At 47.8% G+C, this 21,421-nt stretch overlaps 3 protein-coding genes across 4 annotated transcripts; 2 read left to right on the top strand and 1 right to left on the bottom strand.

Annotated features, from left to right (window-relative positions):
* Positions 1-3,730: 3,730 nt before the first annotated feature.
* gpr45 (G protein-coupled receptor 45) lies at positions 3,731-6,474 on the top strand. Its single transcript, XM_047046147.1, has 2 exons — positions 3,731-3,845; positions 4,509-6,474. Exon 2 carries the CDS (start codon positions 4,621-4,623, stop codon positions 5,797-5,799), a length of 1,179 nt encoding a protein of 392 aa, XP_046902103.1. The 5' UTR covers positions 3,731-3,845; positions 4,509-4,620; the 3' UTR covers positions 5,800-6,474.
* Positions 6,475-7,188: 714 nt separating this feature from the next.
* Positions 7,189-9,424, top strand: c23h2orf49 (chromosome 23 C2orf49 homolog). The gene is made up of 4 exons (XM_047046154.1): positions 7,189-7,358; positions 7,594-7,757; positions 7,962-8,259; positions 8,346-9,424. The coding sequence occupies exons 1-4, from the start codon at positions 7,236-7,238 to the stop codon at positions 8,400-8,402; spliced, it is 642 nt and encodes a 213-aa protein (XP_046902110.1). The 5' UTR covers positions 7,189-7,235; the 3' UTR covers positions 8,403-9,424.
* Positions 9,400-16,035, bottom strand: fhl2a (four and a half LIM domains 2a). 2 transcript variants are annotated; one of them, XM_047046151.1, is made up of 6 exons: positions 15,929-16,035; positions 11,836-12,022; positions 11,486-11,660; positions 10,949-11,118; positions 10,545-10,731; positions 9,400-10,292 (listed from the first exon to the last, which is right to left on the bottom strand). In XM_047046151.1, exons 2-6 carry the CDS (start codon positions 11,989-11,991, stop codon positions 10,141-10,143), a joined length of 840 nt encoding a protein of 279 aa, XP_046902107.1. In that variant the 5' UTR covers positions 11,992-12,022; positions 15,929-16,035; the 3' UTR covers positions 9,400-10,140. The 2 variants fall into 2 exon arrangements, with proteins under 2 accessions (XP_046902107.1, XP_046902109.1); XM_047046153.1 differs by lacking the exon at positions 15,929-16,035 and adding an exon at positions 12,782-12,990.
* Positions 16,036-21,421: the final 5,386 nt, after the last annotated feature.

A 21,421-nucleotide genomic window follows, 5' to 3' on the forward strand; every position in this document is an offset into this window, starting at 1 on the left:
TCACCACCGCCGGGGCGTGCAGGAACCGATGGGAGAATAGGGACAAACTCGCGGGGGGTATTTGGGTGTTTTTACCCGCCCCTTAGTGGTGGTGATGGTCACACAACTTACCATTGTTCAACTCCTTTAGCAGAATGAAGCTCTTTCACACGACCACTGGTTTGGGAATCTAGTCCTTTGGCATGTTTTGCACTTAAAGAATAGCATCGACAGTCTGGCAAATGTTTATGTTAAGCGCTGAAGCCCAGATAGCCAACAGCCAGTAAAGAACAAGCAAGGTTGTTTCAACAGGAAAATAAACTTACTGCACTTATGGCAGTTATAGTGGTGAAGGAAGTTGCAGGATAGGCTATGCGTTGTGTTGTGTGTCCCCCATCCCAAAATCCTCTCACCAGGAGTACCCTAATCCTTTTCTTTGAAAAGAGATTAATTCAGATCTAAAAGCAGGCTCGTGAACGGTGCTTTTTTAAACGCTATTTGCCAGCACCAAGAAGGGGGCTAAGGAACAATTCAATAGCATTAAAGGTCCATGAAGGCCTGGTCTAAAAGAAAGGATCCTTATGTCAGGGCCTGTATAAATAGATAGAGCCTACTTCCTTTCTCCTTCTTTTAAGTTCGTTAATTATTATGATCAGACACTAATCATCTGACATAGCCTAACGGTAGAAGTGGAAGGTTTGCTTTAATTACAAACGTTAATCTTCTGTGCTTCACCATACAAAACATAGCCTATTATTGAAAATCTCAGTGGTCAAAATAAGATAATTTTGCAGAATGACACTAGTAGCAACCACCATTCCCCCTGCCTTTTACTTTCCTGAACATTGCCAGTTTTGACAGGCTTGCATTATCCTTTTAAGAAGTCAATAATTTCATGACATGCTCCATTTGATACCACAATGTAAACAAACGTTGTACTGACGTGAAGCAATCCTCTGATGTAAGGTAATTGTGTACCCAGTCATCTTAAACTAACTGAACAATTCACTGAGTCCAATTAGAACGAATCTTAATGAGAGTTCCTAGCTATTGTTCACTAAAATGATTGGCGGACGGAACCGTTGACCATCAGTATTCAATAGACGTCTGAACGGTGGGGACAGATAATCACTAATGTATTTATCTTGTGAAGCATGAGACGTAAATATGAGTTTGTCAAATAAAATATTCAGCCTAACTGACATGGTCATGAGTCTTGATGTCTTATGATGATCGGTGACCCAGATGACAGGATAGAATAATCAAAAACAGAATAATGATAAACCTTGCGTTGTGTTTTGGTTTGGATGTTCTTCCTCTGATAATAAGATAGTTCTACCTTTACTACCCAACTCGTATGTGTGTATTGTGATCAACAGCACCCCCAAGTGTTTATGCCTAATAATCACACTCAGCAAAAAACCCACATTGGTTTATTGGAGGACTAATTTAATTTCATTCATGTATTTTATGATTTGACATGTTGGATTCATATGTTATTAAATCTTATTGGTAACTTTAGCCTCTCTTTTCTGATTGACCAATGGGTTCATGGAATCAGATACAATTATCATACAAGAAGCCTGTGAATGATACCCTTTCAAAACGGAGAGCGGGTCTGTTTCAACGGGAGCAGCCAATGCATTGCTAATAAGCCAACAAACGGTAAAAGACGTCTCCCGCCTTAATGAAGGAGCATCATCACTCCATCACCTTTACATCAGACCAGCGGATATTTGCGCTCGCGCGTCACTGGGTGGCCGCGGAACGCAGGTTGATTTTTGACTGGGTTTACTAGGCATAGCGTGGATTGAGGTAGCGATGAAAAATACTATGTGCATCCTGGTACATCGTCTTTTGACAGTGCGATCACGGTGGGGTATGGACAGGAAAGACATCCACGATTCCTCTTCAACGTTCAGATGAATGGTAGGCATTTTGGCGATCGCAGTGATGCTCGAGACCGTATGCGCTGATGTCAGCCATCCTATTGTTTTGCTCAGATAATATATTGACTGGCCTCCCTTTTCTACTATGAACTAAATTCTGATAAAGTGAGACTATAAAACAGTAAACCGGTAAAGCTGTATGGATGTATCATGGATTTTTTATTATTTTTTTATTAGATCTCAAGAGAGATGTGGACATCTAGCGTAGCCAATATATCGTGTATCTGTTTATTTTTACGTGTCAGATCAGATTTTGTAGGAGCAATAGACTAAAACGTGTTTATGAGATGAGACTAGTAAATAATAATCCAGTTTCCACGGACACACACACATACACACACACACACACAGAGAGAGAGAGAGAGAGAGAGAGAGACAGAAAAGAGAGCTCATGAGCACATAAGCAACCTCTCAATCAATGGGGATATTCTGTATCCTAGCAACCTTATTGACACTACAAGGGAAAATGTGTTATTTTTCGTCATGTGTACCATAGTAGACAGTATACTATAGATAGCCTGGGATTGGACAGCAATAATGTTTCTACAATATAAATGTACAGTGTACAAGTGTTCTATTGATCATGTAGCCTAAAAAGTCAGCAATCTTTTAAAATGATCTAGAGTCTTCCAGTAAATCCTAAGATATTCCCAAAAGAGAGAATACATAGTAATCACAGAGTTCTTGATTTGCCAGGCCAAGACCAGCCCTGGGAAGTGTTAGATTGTATAGACTGCTGGCTAAAGACCGGTTGTTGATGAGGCTACACTGTGTGGAATTACTGATTTGGATGCATCTCATGATCTGATTGTGGGTCTGTACACACAGGCTCAGTTGAACCTCTCTTCCTCTCCTCTTTCTCTTCTCTCCATCTCTCTATCTGGTTTTCATGAGAGACGGCAGAAACCAATAGGAATCTCTTCAGTCATTTCACGGTATACAACCTGTATATATTTGAGCCCTCGTGACTTGAGGCATTCACCCGCCTCCTAGTCATCGTACTAGAGGAAGGCGACCAAACAGAAACAGGTCACTAAGGAGAGTGAAAAAAGAAAGAAAGAGGGTGGAAAGAGTAAGATGGAAAGAGCGCAGGAAAGAGTGCAGGTTAATATCATCCGGTGTCTACAGCCCAGCCTCCACCCTCCCTGTCAGTCTCACCAGAGACCTGCCATGCAGAGACTGGTTGGGAAATGTTGTGTTTCATTGAAAGGGTCCTAACCCTCTCACAACCTCTCTGTCACATACACACAAACACAATCTCACAGACTCTGGCACAGAGAGTAGGGGGGGGGGGAGGACGGGAGGACGGGTTGGGGTGGTGACGGGGTGAGAGGAGGAGGTGGGGGGGGGCTGGTGAAGGAGAGAGGGAGATGGGTTGTTGCCAAGGAGCCTATGACCTGGTTGCCGTGGCAACTACGCATAAGACTCAGCTGCAGGGTCTGGTACCGCTCGGCCGGGGTCATTCTTCGCCCTCCCCACCCTTGGGATGTTTTCATCTGTCAGTGTTGGTTGATGCGGCTTCCAAAACCTCCCATTGGTTTCACACGGCGGTGCTGTAAACACAGCAATCTTATCTTAGCCCTGATCTCAACTCTACAATTCTCTTTTCCAGACCTCAACGGTGCATTTCTCTTCGTTCTTCCTGGACGGAGTGGAGAGTGGAGAGAGGCTCACCTGGAATGAGCATGCTCCAGATTTGGGATTGAACGACACGCACTGCATCGTGATGGGGAACACCACAGAACACCCTCTCTATTATCCTACCCCCAAATAGCATTACGAAGGGTGGAAACCATAGCAACAGCGGTATCCTGGGAGTGAGCTCTTTTGAAGATGCTTCTGCCTTTCATCAGGGATACACCAAACACACCGAGCTGCACCAGCGGGTGATCCAGCAGGCTAACGGAAGACTAACAGGTGTGTGTGTGTGTGTGTGTATGTGTGTGTGTGTGTGTGTGTGTGCGAGCACGTGTGGGTGTCAGTGTGTATGTCAGTGTAAGAGAGAGAGTGTGCAAATAAATGTACGTTTTGTTGTTGTTGTTGTTATTTTATTTATCTCAGCTCTGCAAGGCCTGTAAAACAATGAACCCGCTACATCTATGCCTTTATAACGGTGTGTGTCACATCGCACGTCCTCCGATCGCTCTTCAGACGAGTCAGTGAGTGGGGAGAACTCTGAGGCTCCGCTTACGTAAGTGTCCACAAACCGACGTCAGATCCAGCCTCCCAGATCGAAGCACCTCTGCCCCTGCTGCTGATTTAAACTCGCGCTTACGAAAGGCGCTTCAAACGATGAGCATCACTTTGAGATGGTGGAGGAGATCAGACGTCTCTCTGTGACGGTGTCCGCTGACACTGATGAGACACTCGTCTGCCCAATACGCCAGGCTCAGTCACTGGGCTCAGGCACATGTGTGTGTGTGTGGGACCCTGTGCTAAAAGCAGAGTGGAACCATTCAGTTTCTACTCCAGCTTTGTGAGCACTGAGCGGCAGCTCGGTAGTCTTTTTTAAATTTTTTACTACAAAAAACAACAAAAAATACAAATGTTTCATATTGTGTTCTGTGTTCTCTTTATCAGACATCGCTAAAACCGCTGCTGATGGAGGACGCTCTGAAGTACAAACGACAACAAGGAACTAGGATGTGTAACTGTTGTGGGACTGACATTGTTTGGTAACTTTGCCGTTGCCATGGCATTTTGCAATGGCAGCTTGCTGGGTGGGTGTGGTCTGTTGGAGCCTATCGATCTGGGGGAGGGGCCAGAGATTGTGCCGTCACTGCCCGACGATGAGGAGGAGGAGGAGACCGCTCTGATGCCTGTCACGCTTCGCGTCACTCTGGCCGCCATAATGATCTTCATGATAACCATCGGTTTCCTCGGCAACGCCATTGTGTGTCTGATTGTTTACCAGAAGCCCGCCATGCGCTCGGCCATCAATCTTCTCCTGGCCACGCTCGCCTTTTCCGACATCATGCTCTCGCTGCTCTGCATGCCCTTCACCGCCGTTACCGTGGCAACCGCCGACTGGCGTTTCGGGGGCGGTTTCTGCCGGGCGTCCATCATGCTGTATTGGCTGTTTGTGCTGGAGGGCGTGTCCATCCTCCTGATCATCAGCGTGGACAGGTTCCTGATCATCGTGCAGCGGCAGGACAAGCTGACCCCTCACCGCGCCAAGCTGCTGATCGTGGCGTCCTGGGCACTGAGCCTGTGTGTGGCGCTGCCCTCCGTGGTGGGCTGGAGGGCGGGTGCGGCCGGCATCGGGGGCGCCTGGGCGCCCCAGTGCGTCCTGGGATACAGTGAGTCCCTGGCGGACCGCGGCTACACCGTGCTGCTCGCCGTGGCGGTGTTCTTCGTGCCGTTCGGCGTCATGCTGTACTCCTACCTCTGCATCCTCAACACGGTGCGCCGCAACGCCCTGCGCATCCACAACCACACCAGCGACCAGGCCACCCTGCCTGCCCTCAACCAGGTCAGCAAGCTGGGGCTCACCGGCCTGCAGCGCCCCCCGCAGGTCAACGTAGACATGAGCTTCAAGACGCGGGCCTTCACCACCATCCTCATCCTCTTCATCGGGTTCTCGGTGTGCTGGCTTCCCCACACCGTGGTCAGCCTGCTGGCGGTGTTCAGCCGCAGGTTCTACTACAGCCCGGCGTTCTACCCCGTCAGCGTGGGCGCCCTGTGGCTCAGCTACCTGAAGACCGTCTTCAACCCCGTCATCTACTGCTGGAGGATCAGGAAGTTCAGGGAGGCCTGTCTGGAGTTCATGCCGAAGAGTTGCAGGCTCTGCCCCAGGGTGCCTGGACGCAGCCGGAGGAGGGTGAGGCCCAGCAACATCTACGTCTGCAGCGAGACCCAGTCGGCAGTGTGAGGAACTCTGATGGCTGGCAGTTTGATCTGGAAACTTTTCAGTTACCTACCCGGGATTGAGTTCTGTCTGGCCCAGCGGAACCAACCAGCTTCAGGCAACTTGCTTGGAGCTCCAAGCAGACTCAAGCAAACACTTAGCATATGAAAAGGAAGAGGTGTTTTGACCCATATCTGCCATGTGGGTGACAGTGGCAACTCTGGGAAATCACGTGGTGTTTACTTACTTACTCGCGTAAGGTATTACATCTCCTCTCATTACTGTAAAGTCATTAAGAAGATGTGGAAGACAGCTCTGGCGCTGTGTTGACTTTAGGCTCCCCTCCTATGTCCCATGTTGATGATCTATTGCTGTGTCCACACTTGTACGTCTCACTTTCTACCGTCCCTCTTTCTCCGACCTTGGATGACGGATACTGTACCTCCCTTCCTCATCCCGTCTGCATCTCTCTATTCTCGCCCTCTCCTCTCTCTTTTACCTTATGTCGAATCTTTGAATATATACTGTACAATGAATAATGATGCTCACTGGTGGTTTTGTCTTATGATATCTCTCTTTGTCTCACTGACAAGCACAACCGACTAATAAGTTGTCTGGTCAGTTGTAACATAATAATATCTTAATAACTTTCCTCACATTCTCCTGGCAGATAAGAATGTGCCAGGAAGTGACCAAATAATAACGAGTGGGAATCTGAGTGTCAGTGAGTTCTTTTGTATGTTGGTGTTTTTGAGCAGAGTACATTGTTGTTCACTAGATGGTTGTTTTATATGTATTCATGTACAATAAAAAGTTTTGGAAAAGTTGATATGAAATGTTAAAATGTAAAGTGCCTGATTATGTCATTGGTGACACATTATTTAGTTGGTTGGATGAAATGAGTGGTCAAAACAGACTTGCCATCATGGCTTTCTTAGAGTAAAAGAGAAATTTAAAATCTAAGAAAGAAAGCTGTAAACAGGTAGGCTTTGCAGGGAAACCTAGGGTAAACATACAGTTGCTTGAACAATGTCAATATGTGCTGATGTTGCTGCGATACTGAAATGGCCTGTTGATTGCTATGGTGACTGAGTGATTTTATGTGGGGTTTTGCAAGATCCATGTTCATAAAAACTCCTCCAAATGCAACGCAATTACTGTGCTTCCACTGGACTGACTAGGTTGCATCGTGTTATTTATTTATTTGCATTTACAGAAAAATACAACATTTAGAAAAACTCTAGTCTGACTAGGTAACACTATGCAACATTGATAAGAGACATGGAAGTGTCTGACCTAACAAGGTTTATTTCCTTGCTTTAACCGTCTGGCCAGCATATAACACTTACAACATTGGAAAAAACTGAGAATGTTCATGAAAGTGAACGTAAAATATGTCCCTTGGAATTATTCTGCGGACTGTTCCTTTAACGCAGTGGCTGTTGGGACAGTAGTGAAACATGGCGAGCATCAGTACAAGACGAGATGAGACACGCAGAACCAGCGATAAAACTGATTCCAAAGTAGATCTATTACACCCCGAGCTCCTATCCCGAGACTTTATACAACTAGTTCTACACGAGGTAAGCAACAGTGCCTATTTGGACCATTGTTAGTAGTCCCTAGTGGCTAGTGCTAGCTAGCCAACTTAGCTTGCTAGCTAGCTAGCTACACACGCTTTGAATGAGAATGACAGCTAGCTAAGCATAAGCGACACCATCGATAGCCAGTCTAGCTTTGCACTGATTGCCCTTTAAGACAAAGGGCATTCTACTTGCTCTCGAATACTTATCAGCCGATACATCACCTCTCCAACAGAGAAATATAAGCACTGGAGAAGATGAGACCCGTGACCGACTTACGGAACTCTACCTACGGCACATCATCCCTCTCCCTCAAAGAGCGCTGCCTAACAGCCGCTGGGGTCGGAAAATGGAACGGATGCGCCCACGACAGTCCCCGGCCGGTGGACGTTCATACAGGTAAAGGCTAATATGAAGTTTTGAAAGTAAAGCTTAAAAATGTTCAGTACAGTCAATAAATATACTGCTAAGAGAGTCTTGAACTGTACCCTATTTGACTTGTATTTGAGCTCTCTGTTGACTAGTGCATTATGCTGGACTATTATAATGGACCTGAAAGGTTTTGCTTGTCTGAGTCTGTCTCTGCTTGCTTCACAACTGCAGCAGTGACACGAGCGGAAAGCGGCCTTTTGTCGTGTTTGACGGCAGGTCGTCACATGCCGGGCCGTTGAGGGTGAAGAAACCAGAGGAAGCTCCAGGGTTTGGGGTAGGAACTGACCGGCTGAAGCCTCCGCCATCTGTCAACCTCTCCAACCCTGTACGCAGGCTGACCATCTCGTCTTCCTCCTCCTCCCCCTCCTCCTCCTCGTCCACCACAGTCAAGGTTCATGCGGGTCCAACAGGGAATGGTAGACTCGTCTCCCCATCATCAGTCTCTCTCAAACGAGAGGCGGACAGCTCGGTAGGGAAACATCCCCCCCCCCCCCCCCCCCCCCAAAAAGAAAATATATTTGAATATCTGTGTTCACATGTTGTCTGTGTTTTCAGGGTGTATCAAAGTCTCCAGAGGTGAAGAAGAAGATCCAGCATGTGACATGGCCGTGACCCCTTACTCCTCGACCCCTGACCCCTGGACCTCGACCCCTGGACCGTGACCCCTGGACCATGACTGTTGCCCCATGTGGAAGGTTAAGCACCACCTGGAAATGTCATTAATAGCAGGTCGCCACCCTAAACACACTGCAGGGCTCTGAACCCACCCTTCTGCTGTGATGCTCAGTGATGTCACACTGCTCAGTGATGTCACACAGCAGCAACCACCCTCCTGCTGCGATGCTCAGTGATGTCACACAGCAGCAACCACCCTCCTGCTGCGATGCTCAGTGATGTCACACAGCAGCAACCACCCTCCTGCTGCGATGCTCAGTGATGTCACACAGCAGCAACCACCCTCCTGCTGCGATGCTCAGTGATGTCACACAGCAGCAACCACCCTCCTGCTGCGATGCTCAGTGATGTCACACAGCAGACGTAGCTCTAAACTTGGGGAGCAGTAGGAAGTCTGGTCCACCTGCCTGACTGCTGGTGGCCCCGCCCTGCCTCCCTCTGGCCTGGGGCCCAGCCTGGCCTGGTTCTGTGTGGATGAGGAGGAAGACTGGATGGTACCTGCCAGGTGGTCCTGGTAAAGGCTGTTCAGCCTTCTCCTCCCACCTGTCGTGGCCTTGCAGACAGGTAGCCAGCTCCTCCACACCCTCAGATAGGACTGGACTCTCAACATCTGTTTTTTTTTCTTCCACTTTCTATTTATTAACTGCGTGATGATATAGCATGTAATCGGTAATGGAGGATGTGTTTGTGTGATTTATATAATGAGCTTCCTGCGAGTGTTGTGTGCTATGGAATTCAGGGCTCTGATTAGTAAGTTACAGTGTTTTTTTAGTGTGTTTTTTACTGTAGCTTCATGGTAAGGAAATGCAATTTTAATTCAGCAAGGTGATATATGTCTTTGACCATTAGGTGGAGCCATAGATGATGAGTTGGCTCTATCATGTCTTTGCTGTCAGTTATTAAATGCCATACAGATTGTTTACACATAATTTGGTTATTTTTAAAGTACTTTATTTGAATTTGAGGCACACAGACTTGATATGGGGTTCCCTGGGCTGACAGTGTATGTCTTTGAGGTTTTGATTTGCTCAATTGTTTACACACTCAATGTTTTGGTACCAGCTTTATTAAGGCAAGATCTTGAAAGCAAAAACAATATTGACAAAACTCCTATTTACCTTTCGGTGTACTTGTTTGTACTATTCATTTATTTTAGTTCCTAAAAGACTGAAAACATGGCTCAAACGTGTATCTTTTGAACTCTTTAACGTGGCCCTTTATGTATGTATAAGCCTGGTTCACATCGGGATTTCACATTCACTGCACGGTTTCTGCTCTTCCAAACACACCACCTGTATAGCATACATATATATTTATATAAACTCTGAATATATATTTCATATCTGTATATAACTGATTATCACATCAGACACTCATGCGCCTCAAAACGTCAAATGGATATGTATAGATTATCCAGCCTTTGCATGCAAGAAGCAAGATTCGCTGTTGCACTGACAGTCAAATATAGTTACAGGTTAGGTTACTGTACTTCATATTAGCTAAATGGGTTAGTTAGCTGGAGCAGCCAGTGTCTGCTTTGTCATCCAGACAGTCAGGCAGCCAGGCAGGGTTGGAGCGGTACACTAGCTTTTTGCTCTAGGTTCGCCTCATAGATCCTCTGTGACCGAATCAAAAGTGACCAATCACAACCATCAGCCGTTTATTGCCAGCCCAATCAGATATCTTTGCCGCACTCCGGGCACAGGATGTCGTCGCGCTCAGTGAGGAAGCCCCGCCCCACCAGGGACACAGAGCACTTCTTACAGTTGAAGCAGTCGTTGTGCCATTGGCGCTCCTCAAAGGAGATGTACTTGCTGCCTCCCAGACCTGGAGAGAGAGAGGGGGAGGGAGGGAGGGGGGGAGAGAGGGGGAGGGGGAGAGCTGGTCAGGACAGGCAAGATATGACTTAAATTGTCAGTGGCAAATGTAGCATACTGTTAGAAAACAGACACCAGTCAGAAGCATAGATGGGTGGAGAGTAGATGAGATGTATGGATGTAGAGTACATGCTGGAGGGAGGTATGGATGGAGAGAGAGAGAGAGAGAGAGAGAGGGATGGAGATGGAACCCTGTGCTCACCGCTGATGGGGGTGGTGCAGGATGCACACTTCTTGGCGTACAGGTTGCAGAAGCAGTTGAGGCAGTAGGCAAAGTCGTCTCGAGAGGTGAAACGCTGGCCTGACAGCTGCTGCTTGCAGCTGGTACACAGGAAGCAGTCCTTGTGCCAGGGCTGATCTCGGTAGGTCACCCCCCCAGTGGTGATTGGCTGAGAGGATGAAGGGTTAAGAGAGAAAGTTCACACAGAGCTCCTATTGGTCGGGTAAATGTCTATCACACAAAGTCCTGAGATGATAATATGAGAGGACAAGACGGGACAGATAATTCCAGACAAATATCTGCTGCAGAACTAGAATCAACTTGAATGAACTAGAAAAGACGTACAATAACAGGTACTGTACGTAAATAACAGGGCTTAAACCAACCTTCTTGCACTGCACACACTGCATGGCAAACTGCTTCTCGTAGCAGGGCACACAGAAGTTGTTGTTCTCCTTAGGGATGAAGCTCTTGGTGCCGATGGGCTGCTGGCAGCGCTGGCATGTGAAGCAGGTCTCATGCCAGCTGTTCCCCTTGTGCTCCATCTTCCTGGAGCCTGGAGGAGACACAAGATGGACCGAGGTGGAGGGGGGGGGTTTCATTCACATTCATCTAAGCCTAATGATAGCAGAGAAAGTTTGAGAGAGAGTGGTCTGTTTTGATAAAATCCTGCCTCTGGCAACAGACATGCTCTATTTCCTGTGTAACACACTCTGGATGATGTCACGTATAAACACATGGAGAGACTGAATCTTTGGGGTCAAGTTTGTTATTTAAATGTGCGGTTGCCTGTAGCCTGCCTCCTTCCCTCTCTGTCTGCCTCCCTTCCTCCATGTCTGCCTGCCTACTTGCTTGTGTCTAATGCCTCCTACTCCCCGAACCAAGTGCATCCCAGATCAACCTGTTACTCCTGCTGGTCTTACCAGGCATGATGGTCTTCTTGCACTCATGGCACTTGGAGGAGTACTCATTGGAGTAGCACTCTGTGCAGAGCAGCTGGTCATCTTTGGTGGAGAAGGGCTTGTCCACCAGGGAGCGTTTACACTGGAAGCACTGGAAACAGTCCTCGTGCCAGTGGCGATCCTTATAGGACAGGTCCTATGGAAGGGACCAGAAGGGGTGATTAGACAGTGTGTGTGTGTGTGTGTTTGCGTGTCCATCTACAAGGGTGTGTCAATGTGAGCCAATTCCAGGGATTTCAAATGAGATTGAAGTGTGTGAGAGAGAGAAAAAAAAGAGGGAAAAAAAGAGTGCGTGTGTGTGTTCACCTCACCCTGGTGTTGCAGCCGATGGGCTTCTTGCAGTCTTCACAGGTGTTGGAGTAGAGGCTCTCGTAGCACTTCACACAGTAGGGGTTGTCCTCCCGGAGAACATACTTCTTCCCAAACAGGGACTCCTTGCAGTAGTGGCAGTCGTAGCGCTCTGTCATCCTGTCAGTGGGACTGGTCCACTCTGCTCAACTGAGAAGAGGGAGAGGAGGAGAGGGGGGAGGGAGGGAGGGTAGGCGGGGGGAAAGGAGAGCTTAAGTCACTTTCTAAATGAGCAAGATTGGAATTTCATTCATGTTTGCAGCATTGACTTCCTGCTTTCCCAAGCAAAACTAAATGGCTTTTCCCTTGTTCATGAAGGCGGGTATGTTCAGACATAAGACAAATTATTGTACATACAGTGCACCACATTGTTGTAAGAATAAACCGGCTTGGCTAACAAAACGTAGCATCTCTATACAGGTTCGTCTTTGTAGACAAGTTTTTTTAAGCTTGTCCTTTTTAACACGGCAAAGTTTTTTCCCTGACTTAAAGCGGAAACCGATTCAAAGTTCACAGGCGCCTTTCTGAAAACCTATTGCATCATATCTCTCTCGCTCAGCACATCACTTTCAGTGTCAGTCTGCAGTTTCACATCTTTCTGTCTTTCACGTTCTCTCTTTCTTTCTCTATTGTAATCTTCAAGTCATTTTCCCTGGTGTCTGGGTGGAGGAATGACAGATGAGCTGGTATAAATAGCTCCAATCACTCAGACACAGGGAGAGAGAGACAGATGACTTCTGCCCTGTGGCATACCAACACTCACTAATGTCACTCTGCAACCACCCATCCATCAGATCACCTCACACTGTCATCACCATCACATTGTATCCCCTCCGCCTGCACGTGTGAGCGTGTCTGTGTGTGTGTGTGCGTGTGCATGTGTATGTATGTATCATAATGGCTACTCACACTCTGCAGCTGTTAACAGTTATGCCCCTTGTAAGACCTCTGCTTATCCTCAACTGTTTCCCCCGACGGTCGCTCTGTGAAGACCAGCGATGAGTGTCTTTGTGCGTGCGTGTGTGCGTGTGTGTGTGAGAGAGTGTATTTCTCCTAGAAGTCCCCAGTGTCCCAAACACACGACTGTCCATGCTCTGCCCCTCTCCTCACCCCTCTCCTCCTCTCCTCCTCTCCTCCTCTCCAGCCCACGCTGCCGTCTGCTTGTCCACTTCTCAGTCATGGTTTGACCATATAAGGAGCCAGAGGAAAACCAAAGAATGTCCCTCTCTGACTTAAATTCCTCCTCTCACTTTTTCACTCACTCTCTTCCTCCGCTACTAGCAGGCTCTCTGCCCCCTTCACCCCGTGCTGCAGCTACCCACACCCACCCACATACACTCACACTAGACACACACGCTGCACACGGACACATCCTCGCACACACGCTACACACACAGACATGTACACACTATGCTACACACACACAAACTCGCGCACACTACAAGTACACACACACATACACACACTCTTGTGGCTGGTGCTCTTCGTTGTTCCTCCTACTTTTCAGCTTCCCAATCCTCTCATTATCTCTCCTAGATTGCATTTCCTATTTCTGGCTCTGGCTCTCCAGCCTGGCACTATGGGGACATCACAGTGTGTCACTGTCTGTTACCCTAATAACCAAGGGCTGAAGAAGCTATTTGGTGTACTGGTCCTCTAACCATCTCTACATTTCTTCCAAATCCCTCTCCCCACCCCTTCCACATTCCCTCTCTCTCCGTTAGCCTATCCATGACTCACCTAGCTTACATCAAGGCTCCATCTCACTCCTAAAATACAACCAGATCAACCAAGCTGCCAGGAATAAAACCAGCATCTATTCGGGGGTTTGCCAACAGCTGTTTCCTACAGCCCCGATGTTCTCTCGGATGGGGGCGAGCCACGCATTCCAAAACGAGCGCACGCCAGATACCAGCCAACTGTCTAAGGGTGTGCCAGGAGAGAGACAGGTGGACTGGACTCCCCAGAAGCACTCCAGGTGCAGGGGTGCTCCTGGGAGAGTGTATGTTGAGGGGTGGGGGGTACTCCTGGTAGAGTATGGGGGGTGGGGGGTACTCCTGGTAGAGTGTGGGGGGTGGGGGGGTGCTCCTGGGAGAGTGTGGGGGGTGGGGGGTACTCCTGGGAGAGTGGGGGGGGGGGTGGGGGGGGGTCATTTGGTGATAGGAGCCCCTCTAACAGCTGCCTTGTCCCATTAAGCCAAGCCCTCACCAGTCAGACTAGACAGGATACACATCTCCCTTACCACAATCACAACTACCCTTAAGACAGGGTCAGTTACTGTCACCAAATACTTGGGGTGTGCTTGATTTAGTTCATCCAGAGTGTGGTGAAACCAACACTCCCATAAGAGACAAATGTGAAGCTAATTAAATACTTTCAAGAAGCTGAAGTACTGTATGTAATTCACCCAAGTATAGAGACAAGGAGCTGTGCCTATTGCTTGTTTGTGTTTTAGTTGTAAATGTGTCTGGTGGTATAATTTGACTGTGTGTAGTGAAATTTATGATAACTGCAGAAATCTCACATTGTGGTCGAGGAAAGAACTAGTCAGTAACATTCCTGACATGTTTTGTGTGTGTGTGTGTGTGCGCATGGGTGTGTATGAGTGTGTTTGTATCTGTATGAGATGGCATTGTCATCGGTTATACAGTACTTGAAAATAGCTTTCAATACATGGACTCACGCACATACAGATACCCATTGTCTAAACAATGATGTTGCCATGAAACACTTGGATGACACAATTAGATGTCCAGTGAGTTAGAGAACAGACAGTGGGGTTTAATGCCAGCTGTAATTGTCAGTCACGGGAATTAGATGATCAAGCAAGGTTGTCATTAGTGGTCTCTCTCTTCTCATCTCTCTCTCTCTCTCTCTCTCTCTCTCTCGCTCTCTCTCAGAGAGGTTGTAACACTCTCTCTCTCTCTCTTTCAGAGAGGTTGTAACTCTCATCTCTCAAACAGCCAACAGCTGACAACAGCTGTGTCTTTCTGTGTGAGTGTGTGAACTTTGATGGACGGTTAGCAAAGAGTCTTATACACAATATCTCCTGCCTGTCATAGGCTTGTGTAACCTCACCTCACTTGAAATTTTAGGTTTGTTTAAATAACCTTGAGGGCGTTAAACAGGCCCCCATTCCCACCCCCACACCCCACCACACACACAGAAGCTTGAACAGGTGGTAGATGCTAAATGCAATATCTTCCAATTACTATTGCGAAGCTTCAATATGCTTCCCTAGTATGTGCTTACTAGTGCATTTCTCTTGCGTCACGATGGACACAGCCGTAATGAAGATAGAACTGGCAAGTAGGTGCTGAAATGCTCTCGTTGACCCTATAACCTAACATCTACTGCTCTCACTGTACAGCCCTATATCTTGTAAAACAAGGCTTTGAAATCACTTGCCTTTCAATATTTGTAAATCATACTAACATTTGAACCGATACATTTATCCTCATTACACTTGGCTTGCAACCACAGCATTCCTAAAACATTCCAAGAGCTCATTTCAAACTGGAAAAATAACTTTGTTTCTTTAAAGTAGTAAGATTTAATTAAGTCATTCATTCATTCTAAATGTACAAACAAGAGCTATGCGCACAAACATGGCCACAAAATCCCACCTGATTAAGAGACAGAAAAGGAAGGGAGGTGAAAAGGACAAAAGTGGGAATGAAAAAATGAAAGAATGAAAGAGTTTCAGTAAACTGTGGAGAGGCTGCCAGCGAGAACGGCAGGGAGACCCGGCAGTGGAAGAGGACAGAGATGGGAGGTGGACAAGCTGCTGGACGTGAGAGAAAGAGAGAGAGAGAGAGAGAGAGAGAGAGAGAGGAGGGAGAGAGAGAGAGAGAGAGAGAGAGAGAGAGAGAGAGAGGAGGGAGAGCAGAAGGGAAGCAAAACGAAGGGAGGGATGTGCAGGTTTTTGGGTCACGGTGAGGAAGAAGAGAGAAGTGAAGGAGTCCCATAGAAGATGGGACGGATGAATGGATGGAGGGATGAATGGAGAGACAGGCTGGTGGAGGAGGAGGAGGAATGAGCACAGCGAGGTCTTACCTTCTTCTCAGAGAAGTGTGTGTCAGTGAGGAGTCTGCTCAGACTGAGGGGAGAGTCGCAGGGCGCTCTCTAGTCACCTCTGATTGGATTACCCCACCCAGAGAGGATTAATTGGGACAGGGGTGAGGGAGGGCCAGGAGGGGGGGTAAGGGGAAGGGCCAGAAGGGGGGAGAGGGAGGGATGGAGGGGGGGTATGAGAGAGGCCCAGAGAGGGGGGGGGGGGGGCTGAGGAAGGGATAGAGGGGGGAATGAGAGAGGCATAGAGGGCCAGAGAGGGAGAGGGAGGAGCATCGGAGGAGTGAGGGAGGGGAAAGGCTTTCTTTTTTGAGATAGGCTATAAATACTGTGGCGCAACAGGAGATAAAACCCACTCTCTCTCTGTCTCTCTCTTTCTCTCTCTGTCTCTCTATTTCTCTCTCTCTCTCTTTGTCTTTCTCTGTCTCTCTGTCTCTCTCTCTGTCTTTCTCTCTCTCCATTACTCAGGAACTCTGGAACAGTGGTGGGCCTGTAACCTTTTAAGGCCTCCCTTTGTAATCCACTTACCCTGACCCTCACCCACACACGACACACATACGACACACACACACACACACGACACACACACACACGACACACACACACGACACACACACATGACACACACACGACACACACACGACACACACACGACACACACACACGACACACACACACACACACGACACACACACACGACACACACACGACACACACACACGACACACACACACGACACACACACACGACACACAGACGACACACACACACGACACACACACGACACACACACATGACACACACACACGACACACACACATGACACACAGACGACACACACACACACGACACACACACACGACACACACACACGACACACACACACGACACACACACATGACACACACACACGACACACCCACACGACACACACACATGACACACAGACGACACACACACACGACACACACACGACACACACACACGACACACACACACGACACACACACATGACACACAGACGACACACACACACACACACACACAACACACACACACGACACACACACGACACACACACACGACACACACACACGACACACACACACACACACGACACACACACATGACACACAGACGACACACACACACGACACACACACACGACACACACACGACACACGACACACGACATACACAAACGACACACACACATGCTGCTGTGGAATAGCCCACGATGGCCCAACTCTCTCTCAGCTATTGAGACACAATATCTCCCTCCATCCTTGTTGTTTCCATAACCCTGTTCTTATATTCCATCCCCTGTTCCCCCCTCAATCTTCTCCTCTCACTGTCTTCTGTCTGTTCTTATATTCCATCCCCTGTTCCCCCCTCAATCTTCTCCTCTCACTGTCTTCTGTCTCTCTCTCTCTCCCTCTCTCTCTTTCTTTGTCTCCCCACAATAATCCTCTCATCCCTCTCCATCCCTTTTTCATTAAGGAGTGAAAGCCAATAACAACAAATATTCACAGGTTGACTTGGACTTTAGCTTGACAGGCTACCCCCTTTGTCTGCACTCGGCGGTTTTCTTTTATATGTTTTTAACTAACATCTCTTGGAAAAACACTCTTTTAATCAGCTGTGATCATGATTCAATTCTTTCTGTCAGATTCCATTTTATTCATTCATTTGGAGTCGCCACCTGCACGTTCGCATAAGCAAACACACAAAGTTAGCGCACTCACACACTCAAACACACACACACACACATCAACCCATTGTTACAGCTTGCTACAGTGGTATTCCCTGTGGTACCTAGTTGGAAAGTATGCAATGCGTCAAAATAAAATACGTTCCCATCTCGCCCCTCTCTCTCTCTCTTTCTCTTTCTCCTTCCTTCCTTCCTTCTGATCCACCACACTCTCTCTCCAACATCAAGTTTTTTTCGATTGCCCCTCTCTCTCCCTTTGTGTGTGGGATGGTGTCCAGACTAGTGATGAAAGACCCCTCGCATGGTTTCCCAGAAAATTCTAGCGCTATTTTCTGCACCTCCATGCTCTCTTGTTCACACTTCCCCCTTTCACTCACTCTACCCCTCTCTCCCGGCCTTCCTGCCACCCCTCCCCCCCCCCCCCCCTCTCTCTCTCTCTCTCTCTCTCTCTCTCTCTCTCTCTCTCTCTCTCTCTCTCTCTCTCTCTCTCTCTGTGTCTCTCTCTCTCTGTGTCTCTCTCTCTCTGTGTCTCTCTCTCCCTCTCTCTCTCTGTGTCTCTCTCTCTCTCTCCCTCTCTCTCTCTGTGTCTCTCTCTCTCTCTGTCTCTCTCTCTCTTCATCTCCCTCTCTGCAGGCAGGTTTTTCTGACCTCAGGCCTCCGGTCTCTCTCAAGGGAGAGAGAGAGAGGACTGAGTGTGAGTAAGAGAGGGAGCAGAGGGTGAATGTGTCATTGCTCTGCCTGTCACACTCAAGTACTCTATTTGTAGAGGACTGTAAAGATTGTGGTGTGTACTGACTCTATAATCAGCTGTGTGTGAGTGTGTTTACCTGTGTGAGTGTGTGTGTGTGTGTGTGTGTGTGTGTGTGTGTGTGTGTGTGTGTGTGTGTGTGTGTGAGTGTGTGTGTTTGTGTTTGTGTTTGTGACAGAGAGATGGAGTGAACACCATAGGTCTAAGCCGTTTATTCCTATGCCAACAACATAAGCAAACACTTGCCGATGTCAAAGCATCGTCTCTCCACACCCTGATGAACGACCTTGGAAGGGATCTTGAAACCTTCAAATGTATGTACATTATGTTGCGCCGTTTACGTTGCACCTCTTGCAGTAATGTTTTTATAATGTTAGTATTTTGAGTACTTTGGTGACTAGTTATGGACCTAATGGAAACATCAACAAACATTCCTGTTCAATTGAAAGCAATTAGTTGTGTTGGTTTTTGGAGAATCCGCATAACATTCGTTGCTTTGGCTGCCCCCTTTAACGAAGAATTAATGAATAACCTCAACTAGCAGAATAACAGACTAGCAAATCTGCTTGTTTAAAACCTAACAAGTAAAAAAAAACTAAAAACATTTAAACGCCTTCTTCAAAGAAGCGGAAAAAAACTCATACATTTGGTTCATCTCACACGGGAACATAAAGAACCCAAAAAAGCTCTAATCTGCTTAGATGTTTAACATTCTTCATGCCAAACCAGTCTGCAACATTAATGACATCAGTTGGAACTCGTTGAAAGCAAAGCATTCAAGTGCTTGAAGGGAGACAGTGCAGCAAACTCATCTGACTCTAACTTGGTAATTCAGTCAGCAGGTTGAAACTGAATTACTACCAAGTCCCTGGAAATCCTAGAAACACACAGGGGTGAAAACCTTTAAGTGGGAACCAAGAAACCCCAGAAAAACCTCGAACAACAAATGCAGAATAAAACAGCAACATCCTTATAAAGAGTCCACATTCAACCTAACTGCTTTGCACCACTAGCATGACCTGAGTGCTCTGGGAAAGAGTTTGTTGTTACCATATGTTATACCCTAGGGCCTTGCAGTTTGTGTGGCCTCCCCTGTTGTGTTTTCCTCCCTGTCATTCTCCGCAGGTGTGAATGTGTTTAACGTAGCCTAGGGTGACCAGACGTCCTCTTTTACCCGGACATTTCCTCTTTTCGAGACTTAAAAAATGCGTCCGGCAGGGATTCCAAAATTGTCTGGGATTTTGCCTCGTTGGATATTGGTGTTTCTCTGGGTCTTTCACCAACTATTAAGCCCTTACAAGTTCAGGAAAGGGTATCTCCCTTAAGTTCCACCTTCTTGCGCGAACTCTGACTGTAGAGAAAACTGTCATTTTGATCAGATAGTGTGGCATGCAATACACGACCAGCACCCCCCCCCCCCCCCCCCCCCCCCCACGCCGACACGACGAAGTGTCCTCTTTTTAACAAACTCAAATCTCAAAACACCCTAAGTAGCCCCACACATAGATACTAAGTCAACCGATTGCAATAGCTCAAATAATATTCGATGGGGCAACTGGATTACCGGGAGGCTTGGCGTGAGGGAATGTTTCAGGCAGGAATGCTGTGAGACCTTCCAATCACTGCTTCAGTCTCTGACCTGTGATGTCAGATTTTAGATGGTGGATAGGGGGTGGTAGGGAGACTGTGCCAAGTAAACATTCCGGATTTCTTACTGTGTGTCCTACTGTAGTTTCAGGTGATGTTTGTTGACAGAGCTCATATATGCTGTATCAGCAGACCCCTAAACTAATAATCTCCAATGACATTCCGTGTCCAATTGATTCCATGGCTTTGTGCTTGTGTGGGTCTTGTTTGTGGTAGTGGGTCAGTGTATGTGCATGTTTGTAGGTGCACAAACATTTGGCCTGTACATGTGTGTGTGTCAAATTGTGAACGTTCCCCTGTTTTACAATGTTAACATTTGGAGAGAAAATTGAATGAGGCCTAGTCTCGTCTTAATGTATGGAATACTTAAAAAGCTAACTGAACTCTTAACCTGGTTAAAGCAGGAGACACCAGCCATGCAAAGTAAAGCAGAAAACACCAAACCTACGCTCCGCTCTCCAACCCCCACCTTCCTCCAGCCCCCTCAGTGGAGCAGCAGGCAAGGGGCTTAAGGCAGCAGAACTGAGTGATGACAGGACCAGCACAAGTCCCTCTAGCTGCCCTGCTCTCCCACCCAGCCCCAAGCCTGTCCCCTGATCACTGCCCAGGCTTTAGGGCGATCTGTGTCCTAATGGACCACAGTCCTGGCTTCATCACTCCAGTCCCCCAGCCTCCATCCCTCTAGCCCCCGTCTCAGCCTCCATCCTCCCAGCCCCCATCCCAGCCTCCATCTTCCCAGCCCCCATCTCAGCCTCCATCCTCCCCATCTCAGCCTCCATCCTCCCAGCCCCCATCTCAGCCTCTTTCCTCCCAGCCCCCATCTCAGCCTCCATCTTCCCAGCCCCATCTCAGCCTCCATCTTCCCAGCCCCCATCACAGCTTCCATCCTCCCAGCCCCCATCTCAGCCTCCATCGTGCCAGGCCCCATCTCAGCTTCCATCCTCCCAGCCCCCATCCCAGCCGTACCAGCAACCAGTCGCACCAGCTGTCCTTGCCTAGCAGCGGACAGATTAGTAAAATAAACGCAGACCGAGACAGAAGGGCTAGGTTACACCTCAGACAAGAGCCATGATCCCCTCTCTCTCTGCTCTACTTCCGTAGATAGCACTGCAAATGGGACATATACATTTACATATATACATTTTTTTTTCACCTCGATGTGACCGCCCCTTAATGCAGGTATGGAGAAAGACGCCAGGATTTTTGCTTTGTCTTTCATCCAAGAAGGGAAGTGGGGGTGTGGGGAGGGGGGGGGGGGTGAATAGGGGCCCAACTTGGCAACCCAAAGTGGGTCTAAATAAAGAGTGCGGGTGGGATGGCAGCAGGCTGTGAACCATGCCACAAATCTCCCTCTGGGTTTAGCAGTCAGAGA

Source organism: Hypomesus transpacificus, chromosome 23 (assembly GCF_021917145.1).
Source record: "Hypomesus transpacificus isolate Combined female chromosome 23, fHypTra1, whole genome shotgun sequence".
NCBI lineage: Eukaryota > Metazoa > Chordata > Actinopteri > Osmeriformes > Osmeridae > Hypomesus > Hypomesus transpacificus.